Source organism: Cricetulus griseus, chromosome X, assembly GCF_003668045.3.
Source record: "Cricetulus griseus strain 17A/GY chromosome X, alternate assembly CriGri-PICRH-1.0, whole genome shotgun sequence".
Taxonomy (NCBI): domain Eukaryota; kingdom Metazoa; phylum Chordata; class Mammalia; order Rodentia; family Cricetidae; genus Cricetulus; species Cricetulus griseus.
In genome coordinates, this window is record NC_048604.1 from 4,529,069 (window position 1) to 4,553,250 (window position 24,182).

Here is a 24,182-nt window from a genome sequence, read left to right on the forward strand (position 1 = left end):
GTTCATGTAGCTCCCCACCCTCACACTTGCTATTCTCTACAAGGTACTGAGTTCCTCAGACTTTATTATTTTGTTCATAAAGAAAGTGATAAGAATATCCTCTCTTTCAACCAAAGAGTAGTTGGCAAGCTTATAAGATGTACTGGACATGCCAACTTATTGAAACCTATAGCATTATTTAACATTGGGGCACTGAACACGGATGATGAACAGAGGGTACGTGCTCCTTTCTTTCCCAAATTGTACACTTAGTCACCTTGACTTCCCCATCTTTGTTATAGTTAGAAGAATTTATGGTATTTCTTTTGGCAGTAATGGAGACTGAAAGTGGAGCTTTGTGCATGCTGAGCACACTGTGCCCACTGAGCTATATCCTCAGGCCAACTCCTCCATTTTGCTCAGAAACTGCTGTAGAAATGGATAGGTATAGACAGAGGCAGAGGGGACGTGTGACTTAAACACTGAGTCTTTGCCTCATGCAGGCTCTGGAGCACTCAATGCCTTTGAGCTTTTCAATCAACCTACTGGATCTGTAAAAGGAGTCCAGTCTTAACTTCAAAGGAAAGGACATGATGTTTCACATGCTAATTCCATCCACTAACCTTGGATAGATAGCCAAACATTACCAAAAGAAAACCTCTTTTTCCTGTGCCACACCACTCATTAAGTAATCATGGTACTGGATGAACAATAATGCTGAAAAGGAACTTGAATCGCTACATTTCTTTACTTTGTAAAGTGCACTCCCTCTTTTGTGTTTCAAAACAAGCTTTCCATCTAAGAAGTAGTAGAGTATGGTGCAGGGCAATGTGCTCTGAAAGCTGCCTGTTATTAGGTCTATGACTCTGGCCAAGGTGCTTAACCTATGTGCACCCCAATTTCCTTGTGGTAATGATTTCTTCTTAGGGTAATCTGGAGATAGTGCTTCCTAAATGCTGAGCAAAGTACTATCGTCTAGCCAATACTGAAATCAAGGTGGTTATTCTTGCTATTGGTTCATCTGAATTGTATTTTCTAGAGGGCAGTGGATGAACATTGTAGCTATTTAGGAACAGGTATAAGACTAGAACTTCAGGGTTCTGGGGCTCGGTGTTATGCTAAAAATATTTGTCACTTTAAATTCACTTCCAGGGCAATTAAAAAGCTCTCTTCAAGTGGCACATGCCAGTAATCCCAGGACTCAGGAGATTGAGGCAGGAGCTTCACAAGTTTCTGGTCAGCCTGGGCTACAGGGTGAGCTTCTGACTCTACATAAATAAATCTCTGTTCTCAGACTGATAGAATTTTGTTTCATGATTTAAATGTGATACAGGTTTTTCTGTTAGCTTAGTTTTCAACCTAACAAAAAACATATCAATCAAGGTTACTTCCCAGAGCATATTTCCACATTGGGGAGGCTTTCAGGATGAAGTCAGGTGGCACAAACAATGTGCTTCCAGACTCACATTGTTTCTTGGGACCAGAGAGCAGTATTAACCCTGGATGTCATTAAGCCTCCAAAAGACAGCCAACAATGGAAACATAAGAAATCCAGCCAAGACCACACCTGGAAGTGCAAGGCCAGTTACTGCTAAGAACAGCCTTCTGCCATGATCGTTTGAATCCCTGCAGTAACTTTTTTGGACAGCAGGTTTTTTTTTTTTTTTTGTTGAACACCCAGGATATGCTGCTATTAATCTGTCAATTTCTGACTCTTCTCTAGTACCATGCTGTTCAGATCCTCCACAGCTGCAGCAAAGTTGGCGGCTCACACTAGGCACCTTCCTGAGGCTCCAGGGATTGATTGGCTACTAAAACCCAGCTGCTGCTCTCACAGCACTCCAAGAGCTGCCCTGGATGCTTACAGATGGGAGCAACAGTGCTTTCCAGGCACTGTAGAGTGGGCTCTCTCAATACTATTCCTTTTGGTGACCATGTGCATCTTCTAAGACAGATACAGTTTCAGCTGGGAAGAAAGGCTCATCTGATGGAGATGCCTTCAGAAACTCAGGTATATTTTGGACCCCTTCTATCGGGGCAAATCATTGGTCTTCTAGGTCAGATTGGCATTTCAAAAATAGCCAGGTCACTCTGAACCAAGGACAGAGAATGAAGTGTGCCATGGAGGAGGAGAAGAACTGCTTTTGATCAAGTGTAAGATGTGACTCTAAAGCAATGAATGTGCATGTTTTTCAAGGAAGGGTACTAGAGGACATTTGCCATGAGAGCCCAAAGCAGAAAACGGAATGAGCAATGGTAGCTGCTCTACAGTGAGAACTGCTTCAAGGACTTACTGGGAGGACAGTGATCCCTAGATGCTATGCACAGATGGAAACAAAATGTTACTTACTAGACTCACTTTATTTTTATGAAGTGTCTGGACAGTGAGTGAGGAGCAGGGAAGCCTCCTTTCTGTACCTATAGACCACCCACACTTATGCCTAGGATTTGGCCCAAGTGAATGGAAAACAAAGGAAGAATTTAAAATCAAGCCTAAACTGATTGTGGACTCTGGGAACATACTAGATGCTTTCCTTTATAGACTCAGATGTTGACCATCAGAGAGGAGTTTGAAATATAAAGGGTTGTTAAAATGGATGTTAGAAATTCTCTTCTGGAAATGCCTCAATTGATGGCTGGCAGGTTTAAACAGGTCACACTGGCCAACCAAGCCATCTGTGTCTGTCTGTCCCATCTAATGGTCCATTTCTGTGAATGTTGTGGTACTCTAGTCACCAAAGTATTTTGTAAAAGATTATGCACTCTACTTAATAGCATATCCTCAATGCATTGTTGACAGTGAAGGAAAAAAAGAGAAACATGATTCAATCACTCACACCTGTACACATAACAAAATTCCTAAAATGAACAAAGCAGATTGCCCTGGGAACTAGGGAAGATAAGTCTCCCAGTTACGTGAAATGACATTACCTCAGAGCTCAGGGCTCCCAGTTCCATGAGCAGGAAGGAAACAGATCATGGCTCTATAGGAACCATTTCCCCTCTGCTCTATTACTTTCAGAGATTAAGCAAGCCACTCCCCTATGGGCTAATACCCTGAGATAACAGTCATTGTGTTTGCTGCAGCTCCTGCTAACCTAATCTTGGTAGACTGGTGACTTTGCAGGCACCGACTTTTAGACTCCAGCAACCAGAGGCTCTCATACTTCCTACTATCATGCTTGCATTTAGAACTACCACTGGAATTCCCAGTACTGAGTTTTAGACACTTGGATGATGTCTGAATTCCTAGAGAAGAAAGCACAAATGTGACAAATGACTTTGAGAAAAGATACCAGGCCCAGACAGTTAAATAGGAATCAATCCCTTTCTATGCCCAGTTTCCTGGTTTTTAATTTTTTTTTAAATTCTGGAAAACCACAGGTTCAGGGGTAGTTTTTCTTGATTCAAGTCCCTTATATTCTCAGTTGGTCTCCAGCACCAAATTTGCACAAAGATTTTCAACAACACATCTCATGTTCAAATTTAAAGGTTAGAAGCATTCAACACCCCCCTCCCCCCATAGCCCATTTTCTGACCGATTCCTGGAGCTTTCTGGGCTCCTGACGATTTCCCACCATGTTGAAATGGGGAAGCATGCTCTCGATTACAAGCCGACTTTTCCAGTCATCCATTGTTTGACCTGCAATTTTATTCTTGATTCTCCAAGGCGTTTCCCAAACGACCTAGACACAGGGCTTAAGGAGACAAAAAGTATACTGTCTTTCAGATATGAAGATGAGACCATTGACCCCATGAATCACAGGCTTTCAACTCTGAAGGCAGGCTTGTGTAGAACTGCCTCACTCATTTTCCTGTCTCTCTTCCCACCACACCACCCTCATAGGCCACCTCCCTCTGGATGAGGAATACATATATAAGGCAGTTGCCCAGGATACAATGGCCATCCATGTCCATGGGATAGATAAACTGTACTGGAAAACAGAAGAGAAGGTGGAGGAGGAGCTTGATGAGATCAAAATCACACTGGGAATACTGTTGGGCAAAATGAGTCCTAATTCTGGCTTTGATTTTGTGTGGGACTCAAGGAGGGCTTTCCTATTTTCTGAGATACTTCACTTCAGTGAAAAGCATCGTGACAGAATCAAAGTGGTGATTTAGAACCTTTTCGACCCTGGCCACATTAGTACCCAGAAAAATGATCAGATCAACAGTTCCAATCACAACTGACACGGGAAAGAAGGAATGGATGCTGAAAGGGGCTCCAGAAAGCCTGGTGCATCCGTTGACAGGACACTAAATGAGCTACTCCAGCACACCCTCCAAGCTGGATGAGCAGACATGTAAACCCAGGAAAAGCTGTTTTCTGTTTCCCACAAGCTACATGTGAAATAAGAACTATGTTAGGGTATTCAAATATGGGGTAGCTTTCCTTGCTGTAACCTTTCTTGTCTATTTAGTACCAGACACTACAATCTTGATGTTAGGGATGTCAGAAAAGCACTTTTCCCCATTTTCCCACTAAGTGAAAACAAAATCTTTATCATGTTATATAAAAAAGACATCAGAGGATTCTGCAAGATAGAGAGAATATAAATTGTCTAGGGGCCTTGGGATCTGATGAGTAACACTGATGAGTTCCCTGAGATTTATTTTGCTTCAAATATTCTACTAGATTTAGAGGCAAAGAAGCAAGCAACCTCAAATGTCAATGGGCACAAACAAAAGTGCTCCAAAAACGGCTTGATTTTTCTAGCCACAGGATGGGAAAAGAGCCTTTCGAGATTGAAAACCTTGAACCAAAACCATTTTAATCCAGCTAACCACCAGAAAAGACATTGAAGTGCCATCTTATTCCACCAGCAAAGACCAAGTAGGGAGCCTACTATATCCCTACGTGGCAGCAATGAGACACTTCTCCCAATCCCACTGGAGATGTCTAGTGAGGACTTGGATATATCCTGCTTGCCTAGTAGTAACGAGGGGCCTTTACAATCCTCCTTTACATCAAAGAAGCTATCTAGGTTACTTGGATTTATATATTACCAGGCAAAAGAAAGATGCTATCCCCCTTTCCTGCCAGAAAAATGAAAACATAAGATTTAAATAAAAGTCAGTTTTAAAACATTAAACAATCCTGAATTCAGTTTAAAAAAAAAGGCCTAAAGCTAAAGGAAAAATATTATTAATCAGTGCGTCACCAAGGTGATACAGATGTTGCAATTAACTGACTATAATTTTAAAATAGCAATAATTTAAATGTTTTCCCCAAGAGATACAATAATGCTTTAGACAGATCTCAGGAAATTGAAATATTAGAACCAGAAAGCACAGTAACTTAGGTAACCGTAGCGGATGGGACCAAAAGGGGACTGGAAAGAACAGTTGATTTCTTGTACCCTTTATAGCCCAACTTCAGCAATGTAAAGACAAAGGCTAAGATAGAAGGATAGAAAAATGATAAACTACCTATAGGAGACAACTAATTTTAATGATGGCAAATATTTGCTCAGAAGCCATGGATGTCACAAGAAAATAATGTAATGATTCTAAAATATGGGATTGTGGGGGAGACATTTAACACAAAATCTTAATAATTCAATCTTGTTTGTAATTCAAATAAGAAAAAGACTTAAAAAAGAAAATGTTTCAGATGTAGAAGGGGAATCTTGGCAATATTAGATAGAGGAAAACCAAGAGAATTTATCAACAACATGCCTCTACTAAGATAAAAATTAATGGAAGTTCTCTAAACAGAAAACAATTGAAGACGAAGTTCTGGTATTGGCCAGGAAGAAAGAACAATAGAAAGATAAAAACAGTATGGTTAAATAAAATAGATTTTCTTCAATGCATACACTTCATAAATTATGTTGATGGTTGGTTGAATTACAAATTATAATACTGTCCAATAAAGCTTTAAATATGTATGAAAGAAATACTTAACACAATTATATTAGAAACAGAAGTAAAAGGGTTGAGAGAAGTGCAGGTTTTCCTACTTCATTTAATGTAGTAAAATGTTGACACTAGTTGTACATTTTAAGTTATGCATACATACATAGACAGTAGTACTAAGGGCAACAACCACAAAAAGACAGAGTAAAGACACTACTCATGAATAAAATGTTATTCTAAAAGTTACTCAAGTAATGTATGGAAAATTAGAAAAAAGAAATTAAAAAAACTCATGGGGAACAGAAAGAAAACATGTAAGTGGGTAGAAATAAACACTAATATCAGCATGTATGTTAAACAATGGCCTAAGGGTTTGGCAAATATGATAAAAAGAGATAACCTAATAATATAGTATTTCAAGACGTTTGCTCAAATATAATAATTTGAGGAGATTCAAAGTGATTTGCTAGAAGTTATGCATGTGGACAACCAGTTTTCTCAGTTTGTTTGTTGAAAATGCTTTTTATCCAATGTATATTTCTGGAATCTTTGTCAAAAAAGTCAGGTAACTGTAGCTGTGTGGATTGATATCTAGGTCCTCAACTCTATATCATTTATCTATGTGTTTGTTTTAGTGCCAGTAACATGCTATTTTCATTACCACAGCTCTGTAGAATACTATGAAATCAGGTATGATGATACCTTCCACAGATGTTTTGTTTTTGTTGTTGTTCTGTATTGCTATGGTTATCCCAGGTCTTATGTGACTCTATGTGAAATTTTGGAATGTTTCTTTCTGTGAATAGTGGCATTGGAATTTTGATTTAAGATGATTACACTGAACCAGTAGATTGCTCTTGGTAAGATGGTCTTTTCATATTATTAATACTTTGATCCTGTGAGCATGGGCGCCTTCCATCTTCTAGGGTCAATTTCTTTCTTCAGTGTCCTAAAATTCCATTAGAAAAGTCTACAATTTTCTTTGTCAGGCTTGTTTCCAAATATTTTGGGTGACTACTGTGAATGGAATTGTTTACCTTTCTTTTTCAGTCTGTTTGTCATTGGTATATAGGAAGGTTGTTGATTTTTGTGTGTCAACTTTATATCTTGCCACTTGGCTCAAATTAATTATCTCTTGGAGTGTTTTGGTGTGGAGCTTTTGGGGTATCTTATATAGAGAATCATCATCTGCAAATAGGAATACCTTGATTTCTTTTCCCATTTGTATCCCTTTTATTCTCTTCTCTTGTCATGTTGTCCTATGACTTCAAGTACTTTATTAATAGAGGGAGAGACTGTGCACCCCATTGCCTTATTCATGTTATTAGTGGGAAATCTTTTGAGGTTTTTCTCCATTTAGCATGATGTTGGCAATAGGCTTGTTGTATCTAGGCTGTATTATACTGAGGAATGCTTCCTCCATCTCTAGGTTCTCCATGACTTATCATTAAAGAATGTTGGGTTTTGTTCACATTATTTTCTGTGTCTATTGAGATGATCATGTGATCTCTGTCTTTTTTCCATTTATATTCTTAATCACTTATTGATATATGCATTTTGAACCATCCCTGAATCAATGGAATAAAGAAAGTTAGTCATGATGAATGGTCTTTTTTATGTGATATTGAATTCAGTTTGCCAGTATTGTATTGAAAAATTTTGCATCTTTGTTTATCAGGAAGATCAGCATGTAATTTTATTTTATTTTTGTGTGGTGACTTCATTTCATTTGGGAATCATCAGGGAAATGCTGGTTTTGTTAAAGTAAAAAGGGAAAAAGGAAGCCTCCTTTTTTCCTATTTTATGGGATAATTCAAGTAATCCTTTAAAATTCTGGTAGAATTCTATGAATCTATCTGGTTCTGAGCTATTTTTTTTGTTGGGAGGCTGTTTTATTACTGCTACAGTCACATCACTGTTTATAGATGTTTAAATTATTCATTTAATTTTGGTTTACTTTTGGTATGTCAAAGGACATCTTTATCAATTCCTCCACTCTAGGCTCAGGGAATATCATGGAAGAGGCAGAAATAATATAAGACCCAGAGGATGGAGAAAGGTAATATGAAAGATGTCTTGTAGACACGACATGATTACCAAACTCTTGAACACACAGCAGCTATTGTTACATACACATGACCATATAAGATCAGCCTAGTTCAAATTCTGGCATAGATGGGCAGGAAGAACCACTCTTCTTTTTTGAGGAAGTGGCCACCCATGCTCAAGTGGATGACACCAGACTCATGCACATATAGGCAGCATTAAGGTAAGAAGGTAAGATAAGGTAAGGTAAGAAGTTGGGAGGGGAACATATTGGGAGAATTTTAGGGAGAGATGGAAAAGGGAAATGGGGAATGGATATGATCATTTTTATTGTATACATGTATGAAACTTTTAAAAAATCAGGAGAAACTATTATAGGAAGAAATAAATCATGCAAACATTAATTTAAATGAGATCAAGACTATTTCACTAATATTAGATAATGTAGACTTTAGAGCCAAGAAAATTATTGGGGGTGGAGAAGGATATTACATAATGGTAAAGGCATCAATACACTAAGAAGACATCCTCTAAATAACTAAGCTGAAAAATATAGGATATACAAGTGAACTAAAAATTATCTAGAAAAATTTAAAAGGAGTGAAACAATACATGATAATTTCTGTGACTATAATGGACTCAAACTAGAAAACAATAATAGAAAAAGATGAAAAAATTCAAAACACTTAGAAACAAAAGCTCTAGCTTTGAAAATTGTGTTAGAATTGTGAAGAAAATATGTTGACTATGACTATGAATGAAAATGAAACCACAATATATGAAAACTTATGGAGCATGAGTAAAGTTTCCCAAGAGAGATTCATAGCATTAAATGTTTACATTAGAAGGGAGGGGATAATTTAAGCTCTCAAAACACTTTGAAAAAGAAAATGGAAACTCAAAAGCAAGCAGAAAGAAATAATAAAGAATTAAAATAAAACACTGGAAACAAAAACAATAGAGATAAACCCGATGGTAAAAAAAGATATATTTGACAAAATTAGTAAAGTTATAGAACCTGAAAACTAAAAATTACAATGAATGAAAAACGAATTATTACTACACAACCTTCAGATGATGAAGACACCATTATACATAGTAAATTCGGAAATTTTAAAGAAATGGAGCAATTTTCCTAAAGCACAAATGACCAAATTACCAAGTATTAAAAACTATTATTGTAATTCTGAAAAAAGGAGGATTCAAAATTGTTAAAACTCTTGATGTGGAAGTGGGAAGGAATGAATTGTGCCTTAGTTGTAGAAAGCTTATCTAGCATGTTCAACCCCTCCCCAATTTTGCAAAAGAAATGCTCTGGGGTCAGGTAGCCTCAGATAATAAATGATCTTTTTGGTGCGATATTAAATTTGGTTTTCCAACTTTTTATTGAGAATGTTTGCAACCATGCCCATCAGGATGCTCAGCCGGTAATTTTCTTTTCTGTGTGGTATTGAAAGAAGAGTTAGTACTGCCTCTATATGAGCGTGACCTCTTGCAGGGAACACTTGCTGACACCAAAGACACAGACTATCCAGACAGAAAATCACAGAGAAATGTATACAAAAATTTCTAAACAACATTTTAGTCACTTTTAAAAGGAAATACACATCACAAGCTAACTTGGTTTGCTCCAGGCATATAATGCTGGTTCAGTATTCATCAGTCTGTTTTGTCTACTATAGTAACAGATAAAGTATAAAAATCATATGATACGAACAACATTCTGAATGCTCTAAGTAGTGTTGTATGGATATGAATTTCTGTCTTTGGAACAAATTTAAGACGAGTCACATTCTGGGGAGATTGTGGAGGAAGTATATCAGTCATCCATGCCTGGTGGGTATTTAAAATGGTGCACCTGCTCCCAAAATTGGGCAGCTTCTTAAGAAAAAAAGATATAAATACTAGCCAACTGTTACTTAGAGGTCAGTCTCCAGGTCCAGTTTGCACTGATTCATTACATTGCCTCTGAGACATTTTTTCATGGCATTCTTGCTTCAAGCAGTTTGTAGATTTCTGTATCTTCCTTCCTATTTAAAAGAAGTCAACATGGTCTCCACTTCAGCCTTTCCTGGGTGTTTTGGGAATGAAAACTGAGTCTTTACTGGGATACTGAACACATACTAGGGTCAAAATGGTATGGGTATATGCTGTACTTTGTGCATGCAAATGAAGAAGGCAAAAGAGACCACCATCACTGCAGAGGCAGCCATTAGTTCTGGGCAACAGTCTCAGCATTTTCAGTCTGTAGAAGATAGAGACTCAGTTATTTCAGGGCTAGATAGCAACACAAAATCTAAGGACATCATATTAGCTACTCAGTCACTCAACTCTAAAGAAAAAAATGTAAAAACAAAAAAGTTAAAACCAAACAAAATCTCAAAAGACTGACGTAGCCTTTAAAAGACATCACTCTATTGATTTCATACTCTGCTGTTTTATGTTCTCCAAATCCAACACAATAGGGATAAGTCAGGGTGGGGGCAGTAATTGGAGCTTTCTGAACAAAGGCTTCAATCTGTGTCCTGAAGTGGCAGCCTACACCTTCACCACCACAATTACCATGCTTGGGTACTGGCTGGGCCAGGATTGAGGACCATGAGGGGGAAGAGCTGTATAGCTGGGTGGCTGGCTGTGTATGCACCAGAAGGCTGAGACCACTGTTCTGTAGACGTCCAACATGGATGGTAGAAAGGAGCTGTAGAGCTAAGGACTTCAAGAAAATGCTTCCCAAGCTTCAGGCCATCCTGGTCCACTGGTTAATCATTACCAATCATTATCTGAACTAACAATCTAAGGTACAGAAAAAGAGGATATCTTAGTTCAGAGAACTAGACTTAAAAAGGTACAGAAACGGACCAGACTTGTACAGAAAGAGCTCACTGTTTAGGGGTTCCCTCTGTGTTCTCCTGGTACTTGGTAGGAAGTTATTTGTTTGATATGCTGGTCCTCTTCTAGAGAGGAGTCAAGTCTTTGATTTGTCCGTAGCCCTAGAGCAGTTGTTTTCAACCTTCCTAATGCTGTGACTCTGTAACACAGTTCCTCATGTTGTGGTGAACCCCCAACCATGATGTTATTTTCATTATTACTTCACAACTAATTTTGCTACTGCTATGAATTGTAATGTAAATATCTGATAGGAGGGATATCTGATATTTGACTCCTGTGAAAAGGCGACCTAACCACTGCCCTCGAATGTTCATGCCTACATGAAATATTTGCTGAATGGGTGCACTTAGCTTAGATGACAAGCTTCTCCAGAATCTTTGTCAGGGTTTAGTCACTTGGTAAAGAGCATCAGTCATTTGGTGAACTGGAGCCAAAGTAGAGCTTAGTAATGTGTACTGTTATTCAACATTTCTGTGCATTTGAAGGGGCTGTTTTGATACTACGCAAGAGCTTCAAGGCATATGACTATAGTTTTGTGCTAATAAATGTATTAATATTGGAACATGGCACTTTCCAGTTTGAAAAGTTTAATTAAAAAAATAAAACTACAAGTGGGCCTGAGGGTGTAGCTTAGTTGATAGAGTACCTGCCTAGAGTGCACAAAGCCCTAGATGGGATTTGATCCCAAGCATTGTATGAAACAGATATACTGCACATGCCTGTAATCCTGGTATTTGGAAGGTGGAGGCAAGAGGATCAGCATTTTAAGGCCATCCTTGGCTACATAGCTAGTTTCAAGCTAGTCTAGCACTCATACAACCCAGTCTCACAAACAAACAAACAAACAAACAAACAAAAGATTAAAATCTAAAGCTGATGCTAAGAAAATGGAAACCTCCTACTCTGTTGCTGGAGATGTAAAAGAGTGCAGCTGTTATGAGAAGCAGTTAAATACAGAGAAGTCATACAACGCTGAAATTCCACTCAAGACTACAAAACTTGGATCCAGACATTTTTAGTGGTACTATGCATAGTAGCCGCAAATATCTACTGAGGTGTGTGGATAGACACAATTTATTTAATTTTTTGCAGATTTTTAAATTTGAATTAGAAACATTGTTTTACATGTCAATCCCAGTTCCCTCTCCCTCCCCTCCTCCACTACCCCCCAACTAAAACCCTACCTATCCCATACCCTTTCTGCTCCCCAGGGAGGGTAAGGCCCCATAGGGGGTCATCAGAGTCTATCATATCCTCTGTGATAGGGCCTAGGCCCACCCTCGTGTGTCTTGGTTCAGTGAGTATCCGTCTATGTGGAATGGGCTCCCAAAGGATAGACACAACTTAGAGTATCTACCCATAGTAATATTACTCTGTAATAGAAAAGAAAGAAGAATTGACAAGCATTAATTACTACATGGATGTACCTTGTAAGCATTGTGCCAAATGAAAGGACCATTTTTGTTTGTTTTCATTTTATTTATCTTTTTAATTTTTGAGATTATATTGTAATTACATCACTTCTCCTTATCTTTCTTCCATCTAAATCCTCCCATACATTCCTCCTTTCTCTCTTTCAAGACCATGGCCTTGTTTTTCATTGATTGTTGTTTTACATACACACACAGACACACAGACACACCCACGCAGACACACACCCGCAGACATTTTAAAATATATAAATGCAACCTGCTCAGTCTGCATACTATTACTTGTATTTATATGTTTTAGGGATGACTATTTGTTATTTCCACTCATTTTTAAAAATTTATTTATTTATTTATTTATTTATTTATTGTTTATGTGTTTTGCCTGCAAGTATGTGCACCACATGCACGCCTGGTGCCTTCCCAGCCAGAAGACGGCATCAGGGCCCATAGAATTGGGTTTATAGGCGATTATGAGTCCATGTGGGTGATCTTCAAGGCCCCTGCTAGAACAGCAAGTGCTATTAATTGCTGAGTCACCCCTCCAGCCCACTATGATTCTAGTTGTATGAAATGTCCCGAACAGGCAAATCCATAGACATGTAAGGATTGCCTATAGGGAGTCTGGGAAAATGTGTACAGATTGCTGACAAGTACTGGGTTTCTTCTGAGGGTGATGAAACTATTCAGGAATTAATTGTGGGGATGATTGCCCATCTTGTGAACACACTAAAACAGAATTATACACTTTCAATGCATAAATTTATGGTGTGTGAATTATGTCCTAATAAAGTTGCCTTTATTAAGTTCAAATTGTTTTCACTCCTTACTGCAATTCAGGGTTGTAGAAGGCTGTTTTTTGTTGAGAAAGGATTAAGCAACATCTTTTAAGACTTTTGGCAGTAACGGGTGTTTATTACCCCACATTAAGCAAGATTGACTCCTTTTAAAATTAGACACCTCCATGCATTTGCTCAGTCTTTGGCTATTGAGGAAGGAGTGCTGGAAGCCCTTCCTTAGTGGCCTGGGTGATCATAGAGTGACTTGCAAAGCTGAGGCAGGATGCTAGCAGGCACCTGTCACTGCTACTATAGACAGTGCTGCTATTTTGCAGGAATATGCAATGTCCCCACATTGGCTTTCAGGAATTATTCATGCCATATTAATTAAAAATGCACACTCCTTGGGTGTGAAATGCCACTCAGTAATATATCAAGTCAGAACTGAAGCTTCTTGGCAAACACAATTGCCCATAGTCCTATCCATTGGGCTCAGACTACAGAATACTGCCCAAAGAGCCAGAAATTGAACAAATCACCAAGTTCACTGAGAGCAAGCTGCTTCTCCAGCTGGCCACGATGGGAAAACATACTTGGTTCTAAAACTAATCAACACACGATGACCACTCATTATGACAAGCAGAGAACAGAGTTTCCTGGAACTTGCAAACAGCAAGGAACAAGGGCAGACCAAGGGTATGTTAAACAGTAATGGCAATGCAGAGCTTGTCAACCTCTCCACTGCAGCAGACCTAGTCTTCAAGAAAATGCAAGGTGGAGGCTTCCTAAGACCTCACTTCTTTAAAAAGGAAGGCAGCCATCAGATGTGACTCCATCATACCCTTCTATCATACACTTTGGGGTATGCAATAGTTCTTGGATTAGAACTGGTAATACAAACTATAGGGCCTGTCAATGCATGAGCCTGTTTCCTTTGCAACACATGTCCACTCACTTAGTTTATCTTTTAAGCTTTTGCATAGCTGGTTATCAAACTCAGGGTTGCATTTGAGGGTTTTAGGAAACCATCTCAGTCTTTTCTGCATTCTGTGCCACTAATAAACTAGATTATACACCTAGAGAAGTAGAAGCACATAGCCACATTAGCATGTATGTATTCTCTTCTGAGGGAAAGAGCCCTTCTTCAGGCTTGGGGGTCAGTCTTCTCAATGATGGTGAGTATCTGATCCTTCTAACTGCCCATGCATGTGGACTTCATGCTCAGTTGGCTTTCAGGTAGATCCTTGGATGATCAACAAAGGAAACAAGAACAGTAACTGGTTGCTGGTCTAGTCTTTTTGCCCTTTATTTACTGATCAGCTATGGTGCCAAAGGCTTCAAACACATTTTTTTCTTCCTGGAAATGGTCTCATAACAGTATTTCTCTAGACTTTTCATATATGGTTAGCTGGAAATGCTGAACATAAAAGGAGAAAAGTGTTGGAAATTGATTGATTTTGTAGAGATTTCAGCAGGAAATCACCCCTGACTGTTGAAACAGTTTATAGACACGTCACACTGGAGCCCAGATGCTAGTCAAAATATCAAGCAAATGTAGTGAGAGACGTACCAGATGCACCTGCAGCGCTGACCACATGTGGTCACAGTGCGTAAGTGAGCATGTGGGATTTGGTCTGGGGTCAGAGACAGGCTTGCTCTCTTGTGGCAGGTCAGGTCACAGGGAACAGCCTGGGAGGATCCTGGAGCTGGAACCTGTGGCGGTCACCTGCGTCTTGTGTAAGTGCAATCTCCCGGAATAAACTTCACTTAACCTGTACTGAGTCGAGTGAATCTTGATTCCCACACAATAAGCAAAGGCAAACATGTAAGCTTGTTAACACATTGAGCATGGGCCTTGGAGCCAAGAGACTGGCTCCACTCATCTTCAAGTCACTTGACATTTTTGAGTCTTGAATTCCTTACCTGCAAAATGGGGGTGAATGTCTTTGCTTTCTCCCTTCACATGCTACGTGTGAGGGCACGAGACCTTTAAATCTGAAAGCTCTGTTTTGGCAGAGAGGTGCTGTATTCATGGGAGGTACAGGGGAAGGTCAGCCCTTTTCTGTAATATTCTTAGTAGGAGCAAGCAGCTGAGCTAAATGGACTGGATCTTGTATTGTCCTCCCCTATTTTATAGTAAAAGTTAGAATCTTTAAGTCTTAATATTGGAAGTAAAAATCAGAGATTATAATCCACAACACCCTCTCTTTTTCTACAGATAAGGTCACCAACACAGAAGCCTATTTGGGACCATGTGGACAGTGACTGTTGACTCTAAAAGTCAGATTCATTGAATCCCAAGTCAGGACCCAGTGTCATCAGGTTTTAATTGAAGATAGAGAGGAAGTGTGGCATTTACTTGGCTTTTCCTTCTGAAACGCCCTGAACATAAAAATCCACAAGACAACCTCCCAAACTGTCCAGTGCCTTCTGGCTTCATAGAGCTTGCAATTGGTATACTAATGAGGTTGGCCTGGAGGATCCTACAAGGTTTCTCAGCTGGCACCATTTCTACATTGGTGACTGAATTTCCTTCGTGGTCATCTACCTTTTATGCTTCCCCGGGCAGAGTGCACAAACTTCCTTTGAGAGCCTGCTGATAGGAACCTAGACTAATTTCACATTCCCAGTCAATTTAGGTGGGAGTTTAAGACCCTCTTTCCACATTAAAGCAAACACTAGTGACACCTGTTGTCCACTCTAATTCACAGCAAATCCATAGTATCTGATTCCTGCATCTATTAGGATGTGGATCACCAATGATTCATCACTCTCAGAGCCCAAAAGAAAGTGGGATGTGGCCAGAGCTAAAAGAGAGTTCATTGTCACTGGTCATTGAGGAGTGGTGGTCTTTCTAGTTCTGTATCTACTCTGCAGTTATAATGTGCTAGATCCAACAAAGAAGATCACTTAAAATGAATAAAGGTGTAAGGGTGCTTAACCAGTGGCCAAAACTGGCCATGCATTAGAAGTATTCAAGCAGTCATTTAATAACAACCATAAAAAAGCTATTGGTAATAAAAGATCTGAAGAGTTCCCACTTAGCAGGTCTCCCTCTAGATGGATTTTCAATAAAAAGGAAATCCCTAGTACCAGCCCTAAAATCCTGTCCGGTAGGATAAAATGTGTTTCAGTAGTTGTCACAATGAAATCAGTTCTCTGCATTCTTGGAAATATCTCCTTGCAAATATTTTAGATATTAATTCCCAAATGTAAGAGAACAATCAAGGCCAGCAATCATAGATTCCGAGGAAACAATGTAATTTTCAGGATCATTTCTTCATTGCAAGTTGGCAACAACGCCTCCAGTTTAGAAAGAAAATGGGAGAAATGCTGTGCACTTTGGAAATGGTTCCCAGACATTTCCTTTCAAGAAGACAGTCAACAAAGCACACGCAAGCAGGCATTCAAGATAAAGGCAGTTTTATAGGCAGTCATTCAGCAGCACAGCATGATTAACAGGCAAGACCAGTGCTTAGCACACAGCCAGCTTTTAGCTCCTGAAAGAGCTGGGAGGGAGAGCTGATAGGAACTGTTTTCAGTGGGCTTCTCTGGTTGATAGCAAGCACTGATTTTCCCTCCATTTCTATTGCCTGCTCTATGTCAAGTTCACAGATTTATTAAGCATGAAGTTCCACCACTACCATTTAATCCATGTAAAGCAGAAGCTGCCAAATCCTAAGCATATTGTGGATGCAACTCACTTGACCTATGGGTTTCAAACAACTCCATCCAGTAAGCCAAGCACTAACACTGGGAAAAATAAGACATCTTGCTTTTATCAAGCCTTTCTTCTCTGAATCACAAGGAAATCATGCTGTTGGCTACACTATTTGTTAGTGTGTTAGCTCACAAGGAAGAGGAAAGTTGAGGAAAGTGATCAAAGTCCCGTTTCAGGCTTCTTTCAGATAGCTCAGTCATCCTCAGTTGGCTCTGCTTTCCTGAAGAGAAATTCTGAACTGCTAAAATGATCTCACAGGTGTGTCAAACTTTTGTGTTTTATTTTTTTACATTTGTTTGTGTATTGATTTGTGTGTGTGCATATCCTGAACTGCTAGAAAGATTTGTTAGATGTGCCAAACTTTCTTTGTTTTGCATTTGTGTCTGTGTTCGTGCACACGTGCCTGTGCACGCTCGTGTACACCCTGAAGTGCTACAAAGGAACATGAGGTGTGTCAGACTTTTGCTTTCACATTTGTTTCTTTGCTTCTTTGTGTATGTTAGTAAAGGAGGGTGTGTGTGTCTGTGTCTGTGTGTGTGTGTGGGGGGGGGTTTGTGTGTGTGTGTGCATGTACCATAGCATGGGAATAGAGATCAAAGGAGAACTTTGAGGACTTAAGTCTCTCCTTCCCCCATATGAGTTTGGGGGCTTGCACTGAAGTCAGTGGACTTGGCGGCAAGTGCCTTTACCAGCTTAGCCATCTCTCCTCTTTCCTCAAGGCTGAACTTTTTGAAATTGCAACACAACATTTTTATCTAGAAAGTTCATGCTCTAAGTTCTAATAATTTAGTTACTTTTAAAAATTGTAAAATTTTCATCATTTTAATGCTTAGGATTTTGTGCTGGACCATACCCATAGTTATCACAGGGCACTGGGATGCAGGGAGAACATACCTAATCCTTATAAACTTCATTCTCTTCACTGTAAGTATTTGCCTTTTTAGATTTAAATTTAATTTTGGAGAATTCATTACATGAGTAGTGTATTCATATGATTTCCATTTATTCCTCTCCCCATCAAATCCTCCCATGTTTCCCCTACTCTCTCAAATTCATAATTTCTTATTTAATTATTATTACATATATATGCATGGATATCCTGGTGATATCATTTAGTATCATTCATATATATTTGGGCTTAGGGCTGATGGCTTATGATTGGATAACCTATTAGGAGGTTTGTTCCTGGAGAAGACTATGTCTCCTTCTCTCAGCTGCTATTGATTGCTTATACTGCTTCATCTAGAAGTGGGGCCTTATGAGAATTCCTACATCCACAGAGGCATATCAACTGGTGGTATCATTGTGCAGGTCCTATTTAGGCAACCACATTATTAAGATTTCATGGGTGCAGCTTCCCTTTCATATATAGAAGACAGCAAGCATCTCACAGCAAACATCCTGGTCCTCTGGCTTAAATATTTCTGCCTTCTCTTCTGCAATGGTCCCTAAGCCTTAGGTGTAGAAGCTGGATTGTAGATATATTAGTTATGGTTGGGCACAGCAAGTCTGTTGTTCTCTGCATTTTGATCAGTTTGGATTTCTACAATGGTCTCCATCTGCAGTAAAAAGAAGTTTCTTCGATTGGGGATGAGAGCTACACTACTCTCTCTCTATATGAGTATTTAGAATGCAGTTAGAAATCCTACTGGTTTAGGAAAGTGGCAGCAATAGGTTCTCCTCTAGGGTCCATGGCCTCACCAGTCATGGATAGTTGGCTAGCTTTACAGTACCAGGCATGAATTCCATCCTATTGAGCAGGTCTTAAGTTCAATTAGATGGCTATTGGTTACCCCTAAGATTTAACTGCCACTATTGAACCCTTGGGGATATGTTGCCTGGATGGTGATTTTTGTGGTTCACAGGCTTTATAAATAAGAGAGAGCACGTGGCATTTGTTTTTCTGTGTTGGAGTAACTTAATATAACATTTTCTAATTTCATCCATTTGCCTGAAATTTCCACAATTTCCTTTTTATTTATTGCTAAAAAGAACTAAATTGTGTATATGTACCACATTTTCATTATCCATTCATCCGTGGAGAGACATTTAGATTGTTTCCATTTCCTAGCTATTGTGAATAAAGTGGCAATGACAATGGCTGAGCAAGTATCTGTGCAGTAGAACGTCAAGTCCATTGCACATATGCAAAGGAGTGGTATAGCTAGGTTGTGTGGTATAATTATTTTTAACTTTCTGAGAAGTCTCCACTCTGATTTCCATAGTGGAGGTACCAAATTCATTCCCTTCAACAGTGAATAAAATTTCCCCTTTCTCTATAACATTACTAGCATTTTTTGTGGGTTGTGTTGTTGATATTTGACAATAAATGACAGATAAAATGAAACATCAAAGTTGTTTTGCTTTGCATTTCCCTAATTGTTAGAGAAGATGACCATTTTGAGAGAGTTCGTAGACATCTTTTTTCATGTTTTGAGAACTCTGTTAATATCAATAGCCCATTTTAAAAGTTGAGTCATTTGTTTTCATTCTTTGTATATTATAGAGCTTAATTCTTTATCAGATGTACAGCTGATAAGGATTCTCTCCTATTCAGTGTGATTCCTCTTTACTCTATTGATTGACTCCTTTGATTATAGAACTTTTTACTTTTATGAAGTTCCACCATCAGTTGTTGACTTTAATTATTCATAATCTACACCACTATCTTATAGAGCACTGTCTGTATTTTCTTCTAACAGTTTCAGGTTTCAAACTGAGGTATTTAAGATAGGGATTGAATTTCATCTTTCTGCATAAGGACAGCCAGTTGTCCCAGCACCATTTGTTGATGATGCCATCTTTTATCCAGGGTGTATTTTTGGCTTCTTTGCTCAGGATTACTTTGGATATTATGGGTCTTTTATGGTTCTATATGAATTTTAGTTTTTTCTGTATCTGCTAAGAATGTTATGAGCATTATGACTGGGATTGCATTGAATCTATAAATTGCTTTTGGTAGGATGATCATCTTCATAATATTAATTCTAGAGCATGGGGAGTCTTTTGACTTTCTAGAGTCTTCCCCAGTCTTGTACTCAAGAGATTAAAATGTTTATTAAAGATGTCTCTCACCTACTTAGTTAGGTTTATTCCTAGAGATTTATGAAGCTATTGTGAATGGGGCTGTTTCCTTGATTTCATTCTCAGTGTATTTCTTATTAGTATTTAGAAAGGCTACTCCTTGTTTTTGTAAGTTTATTTTGTATCCTGTCAGTTTGCTGAAAGTGTTGAACAATTCTAGAAGTTTTCTGGCAAAATTTTTTGGGATCTCTTATTTATAATACCAGAGCATCTGCAACTAGAGATAATTTAACTCCTTTTCCTGTTTTTATCCCTGTAGTTGCCTCTTCTTTTAAAATCTTATTTAAATTTTAAAATATTAATTTATTTTAACTTAATTTATGTGTACAAGTGTTTTCCCTGCATATATGCCTGGTGCCCACAGAATTCAGAATAAAATGTCAGATACCATGGAACTGGAGTTTCAGATGGTTAGGGGCTACCATGTAGTATCTGCGATCTGAACCCAGGTCCTTTGTAAGAGCAACAGAGGCTCTTAACCACTGAACCATTTTTTTGACCTCCTCATTTCCTTTTCTTGTCTTATTGTTTGAACTAAGTACTTTGAGCACTGTGTTGAAAAGAATATGTGAGGGAGGTTTGAAGGGGTGGACAGCTCTGTCTTGTTCCTGACTTTAATGAGATTTCTTTGAATTTTCTCAATTAATGATAATGCTGGCTGTAGGTTTGTCATATACAGCCATTATTTTGTTGAGGTATGTTCCCCCCAGACCTACTCTATCTGGGACTTTTATCATGAAGACAATTTTATCAATGCCTTTTCTGCATATATTGAGATGATTGTATGACTTCCGTCTTTAAGTTCACTTTTATGACCCATTATATACATTGACTGACATATGTTGAAACATCCCTGCTCTCAGGATAAAGTCATGGCAGATAATATTTTTTATTTATGCTTGAATTAAGTTGGTAAATATTTTTATTGATGATTTTTGCATCTATGATTATTAGGGATATTGTCTGGCAGTTCTTTCTGACTCTGTCTCTCTCCTCCATCTTTTGTCTGTCCCCCTCCCTCTGTTGTATATTTACTTGGCTATGGTATTAGAGTGACACTGATTTCATGGAAAGAGTTAGAAGTATTCCTTCTCTTTTTTCTCTCTTTCTTGTATGTCTCTCTCTTTTCCTCCTTCCTCTCTCCATCCCTCCCTCCCCCTCCTTCCCTTCCTTCCTTCCTTCCTTCCTTCCTTTCTTGTATTGTGTTTTCATTTTCAATTATTTATAGGAATGTTTTTATTTCTTTCTGATTTCTTTTTTTGATCTATCACTCACTTGGTAATGAGTTTAATCTCCATGAGTTTGTATATTTACTAGAGATTTGTTTGATATCAATTTTAAGTTTCATTGCATTATGGTCAAATAGGATACACAAAGTTATTTCAGTTTTTCTGATTTTGTATAGATTTGTCTGGTGTCCCTGAATGTGGTCTGTTTTAGGGAAGACTTGTGTACTGCTGAGTAGAGTGTGTATTTTTGGTGTTTGTTGGTATAGTGGTTTAATACAAAGGTCCCCCAAAGACTCATGTATTTGAATGTTTGGTTCATAGGGAATGACACTATTAGGAGGTGTGGCTTTGTTGGATTTTGTGTGGCCTTGTTGAATGACTGGTCTTAGGAAGTGGGCTTTGAGTTTTCAGATGCTCAGTCTTGGCCAGTGTGTTACTGTCACTCTCTGCTGCTTACAGATCAAGATGTAGAAATCTCAGCTACCTGTCTAGCACCATGTCTTACCACTCTGATGATAATGGACTCAACCTCTAAACTGTAAGCTGGCTCCAATGAAATGTTTTCCTTTATAAGGGTTGATGTGGTCATAGTGTCTCTTCACAGCAATAAAATCCCAACTGAGGCAGAAGTTGGTACCAGGGATTTCGGTATTGTCATGATAGGCCTGACCATGTTTCTTATTGCTGGAATGTAAACTTTCTGACTTAGCATTAGAAAAGCAGCTAAATGCCTTAAGTAGGAATTAATTGGCTATACTTGTAGGAACATGGAAGACAGTGGTGCTGAGGGTGATTTGAACTGTGGAGGCCTGGTTCAAGAGATTTTAGAGGAGAATATTTGTATGTGACCTATAGATTTTTGTGATATTTTGGTGAAGTATATGACTGCTTTGTGCCCTGGTCCAAAAAATCTGTCTGAGCCTAAATTGAAGAGTTTTAGATTAAGCGTGTTGGTAGAGAAAGTCTCAAAACAGCCTAGTGTGGACAGTGTTGTATGGTTATTTGTGACCATACTTATGTAGAGGTATGACGAAAAAGGGCAGGCTGAGCAAGGAAAGTCACAAAATGTACAATTTGAAGAGAAAATGGGTACCAGGAAGCAAAATGGAGCTAAATACTGTGTTCAAGGAGATAAACAGATTAAAGAAAATCCTAATGTTAAATGGAATAAAGGGAGTGGTGACCTCAGGGCAAGACCCCACATAGATAAATTTCAAAATTATGAAAAAGAATTAAAGAAAAGCTTAGGGATGGGTGTGGCAGTACACACCTTTAATCTCAGCACTCAAGAGGCAGAGCCTGCATGCTTCCATGATTTCTGACATGACCATAATGATTACACCTCTGAAACTATAAGCCAGCCCCAAATAATTTTTCCTTTAGAATAGTCGCCATGGTCATGGTGTCTCATAGCAACAGAAACCCTAACTAAGACAATGGTAATCTGTGTCTTTAATTCCAGTAGTATGCTTTATATGAAATTGGGTACATCAGAGTTTGGTGTACATATGTGTAGGATAGTAATATCTTAACTGTCCTCTCAATTAGAATGAATTGTCTTGTATGCATTCCGATTAGTTTTAGTTTGATGTCTATTTTGTCAGATATTAGGATAGCAACACCTGCTTGCTTCTTGGTCCTACTTCCCTAAAATTTGCTTTGTCCATCTTTTAATTTTAAGCTGGCTCCTATCATTGACGATGATGAGCTTCTTGTAGGCAACAGGAAGATAGGTTTGTTTCTTAGTCCATTTAACTGACCTGTATTTTTTGCTTGAGAATTGATGCTATATTTAAACTTGAAAACTGTGCATTAATTGTTGCCATTCTGTTGGCTTTTTGATGTTTGTGTTCTGAATCTTATTTTGTGTCTCAATAATTACAGCTTCATATGTTTTATTTCCATTGTCTCTTGGATATGCTTATTCCTCTCTTCAGTACAAACTATTATACTGAATTCACTATGCTCTGAAAGGCTGGTTTGGTGGACAGGTTCTGTTGGCTTATGTATATAATGATTTTTTTTCTTTTTCCCTGAAGTATGGCAGATATTTTTGCTGGGTATACTAGTATAGGTCTACATCTAAGATCTTTTAGAAATTGGAGTACATTGCTCTATGTTTTTTCTAGCTTTTAAAGTTTCCATTGAGAATTCAGCTGTTAATCCAATGAGTTTTTCTTTATATGTCACTTGTGTTCGATCTCTGCTTACCTCCCTCTCTCTTCTCTCTCTCTCTCTCTCTCTCTCTCTCTCTCTGCTTTCAATATCCTATCTTTGTTCTGTATATTTAATCTTTTGACTATAATATGCCATGGAGACTTTCTTTTCTGATCTTGTCTATTTGGTGTTCTGTGAGCTTCTTGTATCAGTATGTGTATGTCTTTCCTTAATTTGGGAAAGCTATTTTTATGATCCTGATGAATATCTTGACCCCAGAGATTCTTCTCTTTTTTTTATATCTATAATTCAAAGATTTGATCTTTCCATGGTGTCCCTCGGTTTTTTCATGTCCCTTTCATGTGTTTAATTTTTCATCTGTATTTGTGTCATCCTCTATTTTTTACTATTTCTTATTTAGAAACAATCTTATTTTACATATCAAACCCAGTTCCATCTCTCTCCCATCCTCCCATGCCCCCCACAGACACCACCATCCCACCTCCATCCACTCCCCAGGGAGGGTGAGGCCTTCTAAAGGGGATCATCAAAGTCTGTCACATCGTTTGGGGAAGGACCTAGGCCCTCCTCCATGTATCTGGGCTGAGAGAGTATCCCTCCATGGGGGATGGGATCCCAAAGTCCATTTGTGCACTAGGGATAAATACTATTTCTTCTGCCAGAGGTCCCATAGACTGTCCAGGCCTCCTAACTGACACCCACATTCAGAAGGTTTGGTTTGGTCCAATGCTGGTTCCCCAGCATTTTGACCGGGGTATGTGTGCTCTCACTTGGTCAGGTCAGCTGTTCCTTTGGGTTTCTCCAGCATGGGCTCCACCCTTTGCTCATCCCTCTTCCCTCTCTACAGCTGGATTCCAGGAGTTTAGCTCAGTGCTTAGCTGTGTATCTCTGCTTCCGCTTCCATCAGTTACTGGATGCAGGCTCTAAGGTGGCATTTAAGGTAGTCATCAATCTCATTATAGGGGAAGGACATTTAAGGTAGCCTCTCCAC

The 24,182-nt window shown here is 38.7% G+C and overlaps 1 protein-coding gene across 8 annotated transcripts in view; it reads right to left on the reverse strand.

The window, feature by feature from the left end:
* LOC100761274 (mastermind-like domain-containing protein 1) overlaps positions 1-24,182 on the reverse strand; it is a 125,277-nt gene that overhangs the window by 57,172 nt on the left and 43,923 nt on the right. For all 8 annotated transcript variants that reach the window (XM_035450030.1, XM_035450029.1, XM_027432206.2 and 5 more), the window contains exon 2: positions 3,519-3,677. In XM_035450030.1, coding sequence (XP_035305921.1) covers positions 3,519-3,614 — 96 coding nt within the window. In that variant the 5' untranslated portion in view covers positions 3,615-3,677. The remainder of the gene's footprint in view (positions 1-3,518; positions 3,678-24,182) is intronic.